Source organism: Clarias gariepinus, chromosome 20 (assembly GCF_024256425.1).
Source record: "Clarias gariepinus isolate MV-2021 ecotype Netherlands chromosome 20, CGAR_prim_01v2, whole genome shotgun sequence".
Classification (NCBI taxonomy): domain Eukaryota; kingdom Metazoa; phylum Chordata; class Actinopteri; order Siluriformes; family Clariidae; genus Clarias; species Clarias gariepinus.
Window position 1 is genome coordinate 10104829 of NC_071119.1, and position 10532 is coordinate 10115360.

The 10532-nt window shown below is 35.5% G+C and overlaps 1 protein-coding gene across 2 annotated transcripts; it reads right to left on the reverse strand.

The window, feature by feature from the left end:
- Positions 1–2727: 2727 nt before the first annotated feature.
- LOC128508318 (CD209 antigen-like protein C) lies at positions 2728–9109 on the reverse strand. 2 transcript variants are annotated; one of them, XM_053479590.1, is made up of 5 exons: positions 8937–9109; positions 6739–7086; positions 4328–4470; positions 4137–4249; positions 2728–3375 (listed from the first exon to the last, which is right to left on the reverse strand). In XM_053479590.1, the coding sequence occupies exons 1-5, from the start codon at positions 9067–9069 to the stop codon at positions 3234–3236; spliced, it is 879 nt and encodes a 292-aa protein (XP_053335565.1). In that variant the 5' UTR covers positions 9070–9109; the 3' UTR covers positions 2728–3233. The 2 variants fall into 2 exon arrangements, with proteins under 2 accessions (XP_053335565.1, XP_053335566.1); XM_053479591.1 differs by lacking the exon at positions 4137–4249 and having other exon boundaries at positions 3291–3375.
- Between the last annotated feature and the right edge of the window lie 1423 nt (positions 9110–10532).

The window sequence follows — 10532 nt, forward strand, 5'->3', positions numbered from 1 at the left end:
AAAAAAACATAGTTTAAAATGTTGTAAACTTTTTCAGTCATTAAAGACATACATCTGGGCAGGACGAAGATATGAAGAGAAATACAGAAGGAGAAGTGAGTACAGGCAGGAGAGATGAGGAGAGACAGAGAGGAGCACAGAGGAAAGAAATGAGGAAATGAGAGAAGACAAAGATGAGAAGATAAGGGGGAATCAGAGTGAGGGACAGAAGCAGGGACTGATGGTGAGACAGGTGGAGACAGGGAGATAGATGATCCTGTTGTAATTCCAGTTGGGCCTTATGGGATGATTTTATTCTCTGTTCATATAAATGCAGTGCAGTAACATTTTACTAAATGGAATAACAAAGATTAAACGGTTGATCAGTAAAATTAGTAATCGATGCATGTATGGTATGATTTAGTTCCTGATTGACATTTTTGCCACCTGTTCACCCCATATAAAGTGTTCTACATCCTCCAATGTCAGGGACCATGTCAAAGTTTAAATCATGATTTCTATTCATAGCTGTGTCTAGTTATATTTGATTCATTTTGATTTATTTTAAATTAAGTCTCTGTCTGCATGACATACCACAGGCAAAAATAACATAATATTTTTTTTTATATAATTCCCATTAACTAACAAAGCTAAAAAGAATAATAATAATGACCCAATATTAAACCATCACTTAAAGCTTCACCTGTTCATTCAGTTGTAACATTTACCTGCATTCAGTTGTAACTAATCCTCCATAACCTATTCACTTCTCATGCACTTCTATTTTAATTCTACCTTGATCATATTTAATTTTATTACTTGTACATTTTACAGCTAATGATTTTTATATTTGTATCATTTTCTATTATTTTATATTTTATTCATGTGAATACTCTATTTTCTTTTTTATTCTAGGTCTTAGGTGGTCGTATAAGCATTTCATTGCATATCATACCATGTTTGGCTGTGTACATGTTTTTAACCTCAGACAATGCTTTTTATAAAACAGTATGCCATGAAATTATATTTATTTCAAAATGGTTAAAAATACTTTTAATTTCTAATGTATTTTTGTACATGTCCTTTTGTTCGTTAAACTCACCTTAATTATAACTAGAAAATACTTTTAAGGCCCTGATATAACAAGTAGGATCAGTTTTCACATTGGGATAATTATTTGGTTAATGTTTTTAACTTACATGCAGAGATTTAATAACTTTAAGATCTCACTATTACCACTAAATGCAGGTGCACAGTTTTGCCACTAGAGGTCAGATTTGTGCCATTTAACATGAATCCTTTCAACTTTTACACACAGCGACGTTCACAATTCTACATTATTTACATTTTTGTTCATTTTTCAATGAATTTGGTGTGTGTGTGTGTGTGTGTGTGTGTTTGCAGAATGCAAAAAAAAAATTTATTACAATCCCAATAAACTCTATCTCTCTCTGAAAAAGGAAAAGGAAAAATGAAAAACTTTTCACTGCAGCTGATTTGTTTAATGTTAAATCCTGCTAAAAGACACAACACTGCCCTCTAGTGGCACAACGTTTCACTTGAATTTCGTAGTAATATTAAGAGTTTGAGGTTATAACTACTTAGGCTTGTAGGTTAGAAAAACTGAGCAGGTAATTATTTTAATAAGACAGCGGATCCTACTTGCTTGTTTATAAATGGTGACCCTACACACTCAGAAATAAAGACATCAATCTGGTAAATCTGTTCTAAAAGTAAAATCTTTAATTTATTTTCATATTTTCTATTTTGCTTTTGTTATGACTCTTAGGGTCTGTTAAATGAAAAAAATGACAGATGATTAAATGAAGAAGGGTATTATGACATATAAGGAGGCTTTGTTTAGGGGGAGTAAGTCCGCCACTTTTAAATAAACAATATCTTATATTTTGAAATGGTAAAATTATAACTGGAAATCATCAGGGTTCACGCATTACAATATTATCATGATACCTGGGTGCAGATTCGACTTGTATCGTGATTTTGTATGTTGCAATTTGATATCAGAATTATAGATGTATTATATTACAATTCTAAACAAACTTTAAACTTGCCCCTGCCGCACAGAATGCTGTTTTGTGTGAATAGTTTAGAGTGTACCACCTGCTGGATTATAAAGTAAAGGCAACATTGCACTGCCTCAAATGCAAACATACAGCGTGTAAATTAAAAAAAAGTAAAAAAAAGAAAAAAAAACTTAATAGAAGCTAAGAGAAGAAGCGTTATTGCTTGTTGTGTCCGCTGCACCTTGATACACTTACCGGTTCGGGTCTGATCGACCGGGAGAGACAAGCACACACACGCACACACACACACACACACATGCTGTCTGAAGATCTCTGTTTATTTTCAGAAAAGAGAGCACATTTAAATTGTGCTACGTCCCAAACATTAACATGTCAGTCATAGAGACAGAGCAGGAGACAGACAGGAGAGAGGAATTACATTTGCATTTTCCTGATTAAACAAAAGGGTCATAGCAGACAAGAGCCACTTGGATGTATATTTGTCTGGATACAGAATATAGAAGGTGTTACCACATAATGCATGAGGAAGCACAGTGAGGAGTCTGTTCTCAGGGCACAGGAATCTTCTTATTACATTACATCGTCTTACTATATTATAAAACCTTACAATAACCATTGCATTTTAATTGTGCACATAATTTATTTTATATTTTAATAATAAAATCAATATTAAAAAATATTTTTATTATTATTATTATTATTAATAATAATAATAATAATAATAATAATAATAATAATAAATTTTATTATTTTAAACCCATATGTTAGTAACATACAATCTATGAGAAATAAATCTAAATAGAATGACAACCATGGCAAAAAAACAAACAAACACTGCAAATTTAATAAGAATAATCACAAATAGCATGTGGGGGTGGGGGGTTGGGGTGGATCTTTTTAGGTAAAAAAAAAACAAAGAGGGAAATAATCATCTAATTCTTATCAGTTTTTGTTTTTTGGTAAATAGTTTTAATACAGGACAGTAGACTAGAGAACTAAAGTCAAATCCTACTGTATATGTGGAAAAACCATGACTTTGTTTATTTGTTTTCTACAAATTTATTTGTAGCAAACAAATAAACAAATAAGAAAGAAATTGATATTTATATTAAATAGATATTAACAGAATGAATTTCAGCATGTGGTGGTGCTGAGCAGGTGTGTGAGCAGGTTTACTGAGGGCAGGTTAACAAAATTCCAAATTCATCACTAAAAAGCCCTTATCTCACAGATCCACCATACCTTTAGAGAGCATTGCACATCATTCCAAACTTTGCTATTTGAAAAGGTACTAATCACTGCACAGTCTTCATCACCTCCTGTATCATTTGGTTCCCCCTTATTCCAGTATCTGAAAGCCAGAGAAGTCTTATTTCAGTAATCTTCTATTCCACTTTTTTAGTCCAACTGTCCTGAGTTCAGTAACATTAATCATAAAAATCACAACTTCATACTTCTGACCAGTAAGATTTTAACAGGGGATCATTGTACTGTAGCATCCTTTAATCCATTTGCTGCAAGAATTCTTATATTGGTTGTCTGATACTACAGTGCTTGATTCACGCTATGTAAGGCAGTAAAATAAATGTTTATATATACACCAATAAATCATGACATTACAAATCCAAAGAATATGCCAGTATTGTGTAGAATCTCCTTTTGCCATCCATGGCGCTGTGGTTTCTGACAACAGGACATTGGCAGCAGATCCTTTGGGTGCTTTGGATTGTGGGGTGAGGCCGCTGTGGATCAGATTTGTTTGGCCATTACAACCCATGATGCTTGATTAGAATCTGTGGAATTTGGATGCCAGGTGGGCACCTTTGGGCTTTTTGCCTGCTGGGTCCCATGTGTGGCAGGTTGGGGTGCACTGGATGTTCTGGTGCCCAGCATTGACATTTTTTTTTTATATTTGTGCTGAATTGGCTTTTTTAAGAGACTGGGATAGTTAGGCTAGCCTTTGGTCCCAAAAGCATAAAGGAACCTTGGGTGCCTATGCTCATGTCATCAGTTTACTGGTATACAATTAATAATGAATGATAATGCATTAATATTTTGTGGTGTTAGTTTTATGGCTGATTGGTGCATATAAAATAAATTTCTATTTCTTACTTAATGCCACTGATAAGTTCTGTTCCATCCACCCATTTCCACTTTCCCTCTGTTTGTTTGTCACTCAGACCAATCCAAGCCCAGTCTTTCACCAGCTGTTTATTGATGAACTCCTGAGATAGCAAGATCAGTATGAAAAGATTGCACTGGTTTAGACTTTAAACATACACTCGCACTTGCTGTACACACACCTGTTCCTCTTTGCTGTTTATGATCACCAGGTCTGCACCTCTCTTTTTGCAGTCCTGTCTGCTCTCAGACCAGTTTTTTTCCTCAGTAGAACCGTAATAGAAACTGGAGCGGAACTGGATCCATCCTTGTTTGATGAAGGAATCTGATTACATAGTAGAGAACTTGAGTAGTTTCTAAAATTATTTTTAAATAGACTTTTGTAAATGTCCTGGGTAAAAGGAAGTTCAATAAACTACAATGGAATTTGTTCCGGAAGTGGGCTCATATTCCAAAACACTCGTTAAAATACTAATTTTCCCATAAGAAATAATGAAAACCAAAATTATTCGTTCCACAGCCCCCCAAAAAATACATTAAAATAATTAATACAAAATATAAAGTAAGTTTAAAGTTTACCTTTAAAAAAAATAAAACTAAATTCTGATAGATAAGTGTTTTCGTTTATGCGCACAGGCGCATAACGAAAAGGCTGTTTTATCGGAAAAGTTAGCAAGGAACATCGCTAATGACACTCGCGTGAGCGCATACTAATGGAATCACTGGTGTAAAGTAAAAAAACAAAAAAACAAAAAAAACATTTACCTGCACTTTACCTTTGAAAAGAAATGCGACAAAGCAGAGTTTCCGTGTAGGGCAGAGAGTGACCCTGTGTGTCTGTATGTGTGTGGGAAGCCAAGAGAAGGAGGGGGTGAGTGGGGGGCTGTAAAGGCGAGAGAGAGTGTGTGTGTGTGTGTATGTGTGTTAAGGAGCGCGGTGTCAAATAACACGCGTGCACACACACATATCGACTAACTACAGAGAGGGAGAGAATTTTTTGAACCTCTAATGAGACTTGCTTTTGCAAGAAACTGTAAGAAACAGTACATAAAATATGTTTTACACACACACACGTGCTCACGGTGTTATAGTAAACAGTACACGCGCACACGGATGTTGATAATACCAGTAAGAGATGCACACCAAGACCCAGCAGGGGAGACGATTACCCACAATTCTGCAGAACAAAAGAGAGAGAAAAATAGTTGGCTCCGTTTTTGATCATGTGACGCTCGGCGTCAAAACAAGAAGCGCATGCGTGATACATGATACTCGGTAAACCAAGACTTTCTCGTTTTTCAAGTCAAAATTGATTAAAAATCTTTGCTCGTCTTGTGAAACACTCGCGAACTGTGTTACTCGCAATCCAAGGTTTCACTGTACATGTTTATTTTAAGAATTGCTTGGGAAATCCATTAAAATGTATTTGACATGATCATGTATATGTACACAGTCCCCGACTTACAAAGATTAGATTTATGAACTTTTGCAGATACTCACTGACCGAGGTTCTTCAAAAAAATCATAGATGCAAAAAAATCATGGAGTAGCTCACAGATATTGTACAAAAAATAGATACTGTATATTTACAATTATATACACAATATGTTTAATGTATAAGTGACTGTATAAAAAGGCTAAAGTCCGGGATAATGTATGTGTGGGTGGGGTGCAGGAGAAATGAGTCGGCCTCACCAATTTCACTGAATCTGTTCAGAAGCACAATGGTACAAGAAAAGAGTGTTCACAGTCCAACACAGTGGAAAACAGCTGAGAAAATGGCATCCAGAAGTCCTCTAGCTAATTAAAGTTACAGCACTGTTACATCTCACATACCAGTAAAACCTTGGATTGCGATTAACTTAGTTTGCTGCTTAGTTAGAGAGTTATTGAGGTTTTTCCACTACGAACAGTCCGTATATGCCAAGCCAATGATCTGAGCCAGTGCTTCTTCTCTCTTAGTGCGTGTGCCTCACTCAAAGTCAACATTCATGCGTGCATGAACGTGCGTGTGTATATAAAAATCCTACACAGTACCACCCCACCCCCTCCTTTCACACACAGCCTGATTCTTTTCATTGGTAAAGTGCAGGTTAATTAATTTGACTTCCTATTAATAAATTTTCTATTAATATTTTTGGGTTGTGGAACAACTCACAGTTTCCATTACTTCTTATTTGAAAATTTGCTTAAACAAAATGGCATCTGGGATTCCCCATGAGATTTAAAGGCGCAGAGACATCATTTTATTGTGAAATTTATTTTCCAAAGAGCAGAAGTGTTTTTTGGGAAGGGGGTGGGATGTATTTGAGTGGATTGGTATGCTTTATATTGTATATTCATACCAAAGGCGAACAAGCCTTCTTTGTTAGACTTAATAACAAATCCAACATACAAAACGTGCTCCAGAAATGGAACTCGTAAGTAGGGAACAACACATATATTTTATATTATATTTGTTTTATATACAGTATAACAATTATGTTTAATATATAATATAAGGGACTAAACCCTGAAATTGATGTTTACTGCATAATAATATTGGTGCTAAATTTAAACTACTGACTGAGGAAACAAAAAAAAAATTACTTACTTAAAGCCAGCTTGTAACATGTCTGTAGCTGGTCTTTCTCTGGGGTTAGGTTCTTGCTTCTGGTCTGTAGCTGGTCTCTCTCTATGGTCAGGTTTTTGTTTCTGGTCTGTAGCTGGTCTCTCTCTATGGTCAGGTTTTTGTTTCTGGTCTGTAGCTGGTCTCTCTCTATGGTCAGGTTTTTGTTTCTGGTCTGTAGCTGGTCTCTCTCTATGGTCACATTTTTGTTTCTAGTCTGTAGCTGGTTATGTTCCATTTTTAAAAAGTTGAGTTTAATCCACAGCACAGTGACAGCAGTCAGCAGAACACACAGCAGCACACACACTGCAGTCAGTCTGTGACATCTGCTTGCTGCAGTGTTAGATCGTGTGAGAAAATAAATACAAATGTGCTTATTTTATTAGATCATTTATAACCATCAATCATTTAATACCTAAAACAAACTAATAAAGAAACCATAATAATAAAGTGTTTCTTCAGCAAATGCAAATAAAAGTGTTGTGTGTGTTAAGTTCCAATGTTGAGGTCCACGACATGCAAGACTATTAAGTACTCGGTTATGATGGAGAACCCTAGTGGCTAACACTAAGTACTGTATAATACCAATGAATTAATAAATCACAAATTTTATCACAAAATACAGAACTCCTCATAACCTTAGATGTATATAGTAGCAGTCTGATTTCACAAGCCTATGGAATGCACACAGTTCTATTTTGAATGAACATATTTTTCAAAGCAAACATCAAGCTGGCTCTCAGGTTGGATTATATCATGTTAATTATTTAGCTTTCTTTCTTATTCTTATTGTGAAAATTGCCTTAATAGTTCAGTCTTTTAAAGTACACTGCCTGCCAAAAAAGTGTCATATACTATAAGATCACACAATTTGGTGGCTATTTCATGGGTGAAAATGATACCTTATGCTCCCAAAAATGCTCCTTCACAAATTGTGAAATGGCTGTGCCATCAGAGGAGGTAAAAAAGTCCATGGTCATTCAGTACAGTCAGATCATCAACTGATCTCATCCACAGGTTTGTATGGGAGGCACTAGGGATAATAAGTGCATCTCTTTTTGCTCTGATGTTCCCATTACTCTTGATCAGGATAATTCTGGACTCATCTGGCCAGATGACCGTTTTCCAGTGCTCTGCAGTCTTTATGCTCCCTCACAAACTGAAGCCTTGATGAGTGTTTTTCTTAAGGCTACACAGATGCTTAGTCCCAATTCTTTGAGTTTACAATTTTTCTTCCCCAACTGGTTTCAGATTTCAACTTTTAAGTGATCTCTGGTCATAATTATATATATTTTTTTTTAAATACAACCACATTTATTACTTGAATATAATGTTTCACCCCTATCCTTCCAGGAATTATATATTGGACCCAATTTTAGCAAGCTCTTTTGTTTTCCATGACCACAGCCTCATACTCAGTTCTAATAATGCATGCCTGTTTCTAAAAAAAAAAAAAAAAAAAATCATGCTCTTTATGAACAGACTCTGCACTAATACTCAATTTAAAATATTTGCTCAGTTGCTCAAGACTGATTTTACTAAGGCTTTGATTCTGCATGTTATGATATTCTGGTAAGTTGACCCAGTGTGCCTGTCCCTGTTTATAACTCTTCCTAATATTTTGGACTTGTCTGCCGGTGCTGTTTTTATTGAAGAAACAGTTATCTGCAATTTAATCTGTTAAAACCACTCATTTCTGCCTTTTTTTCTTTTTTTCTTTTACTGTAAACTGTGATACTTTCTACTAAAAGCAAAGTGGTTTAACAGATGTGTCAACAGGTAGTTGCAAAAACCACAGAGTTAGAATCACAGCTTAAAAGGAACACACAAAAATGGGAAAGAGGAAGTGAGCCTTTTAAAAGAAAGATGAGTTCTCATTAGTTCACCCTTCACTCACAGTTACAGTCATGTCAGGTGATTACATAGGGTTGCACTGTTAACACTGTAACAGTTATACATTATACAACAACAAATAATAATAATAAGCTGCAAACAGAGTCATTATTTAATCATTTTGCAAAATGGAACTACAAAATCATGAGCAGAAAGTATACCATATGAAATTTCGAGCATAGTGTTCATCAGCTTTTTATGCTATTGGTTAAATAATGCACTCACCAACACTAGGAGTTTGTAAATATACAGTAGTGAGTGAGTGAGTTTGTGTGTGCGTGTGTGTGTACCTGAGATCAAAGACCCCCCATGGCTTTCCGTCACACGAGTCTCAGGAACATCTTCATTCACATAAATGTCTTCATACGAGTCAGCTGATCTCTTGTTTGACACTTCCGAGTTTGCATAAACATTTTCCCTCATCTCTGTTTCTGATTTCTCAGGTAATGCTGTCTGTTCTGTATCTGCCCTAGCTCTCACAGTGACTTTGTGTATGTGCTGTAGTCAAATATATACATCTGTGCTCTGTTCTTAGTTCAGGAAGTTAAACTCAAACCCACACAAACACTTTCAGAGGCCCGTCTCTGTACATGATCACTATGTGTATTTACACTGAGTTGTGCAGGTGCTCACAGCTTGAGAGTGTGATTTCATTTCTCTTTACAGGTTCTGTATCCTGAATCAGAAAATTATTGGCAAATTTGCTATGAAATACTACAAATTAAACATTTCCCAAAAGGTGAAAAAGTATAAATTATAAATGTGGAAAGTAATTCACTTTGGTAATGTTAACAATAAATCTGCTTCATCACCACCCTCTCTCAAATTGTGAATATTTTCCTATATCTGCACCCAGTGTTTTATTCATTACCCAATGCAAAGTATTTTACTTAACTGCTCCTCTTCAGCTCTTCTGACTTATCAGCTTTTTTTTTTTTTTTTTTTTTGTGGAGCCTTTGAATTTTCACAAGCCGTTGAAAATGATTTTGGTGGGTGGTAAATACTACTCTTGCAAATAGTCCTTTTACCACTTACCTATTATTTGACTCAGCAAGTTTAATGATATAATAAGTAAAATTCACCCACACTACCTAATTATTTATAGTAATAACTGCAACCTAAAAAAACATAAAAAAAAGATATATTGTAACATATATCCCAAAACATTGGCTCTGTTGTAAGCATGAGCTATTTGAGGTGCACATTCATTGGGCAAGCTGAAGTGGACTTCATTGGTCAAGCTTCTGGGCTGAAGGTAAGATATCTTTGTAACATGCTTTCTATTTATCATATCATGAAAGCAAAGGGTTACTTATTTATTCTTATCTCTCATAAGATTTGTGGTCATTGATCTATATTTTGTATATCTACGTTTGTAGCTTTCTTGAGCCAAAAAACATTTGTCACAACAAGCTAGCTTAGCTAATGTTAGCGTACAGGAGAAAAAGTATTTTTTCCCGCATTAGGGGGACAGAAAAAACGTGATTTCAAAAGTTTTACTGGGACTATTACATTGACTCGTATTTTATGCCTGTAAAGTAATGAAGCACAATCTGTTTTAAGTTACCGAAACATTAGCTAGATAGCTAACTCTTATAGCTAGCTAGTGACTGCCTGAGCCAAAGGCAGTCTAGGCTAACTGATAAAGGTAATTAAAAAGATAGAAATAACCTTAATTACAGAAAGCTAATGTTAAAATGTAAGTATTTGTGTTTTTTCTTCCCTCTTCCCCTCTCTTTCTTCCCTCTTTCTGTCGAGCTACACATGTCGTTCCTGAGCTGCCAGTGATCCAAAGTCGCTCTGCCCTCTGGACCTGTCTGACCCATCCTGGTGCCTCGCTTCTGGTTGGAGATCTCGTCGCATTGATGCCCCGTGTGTCTCTTTGA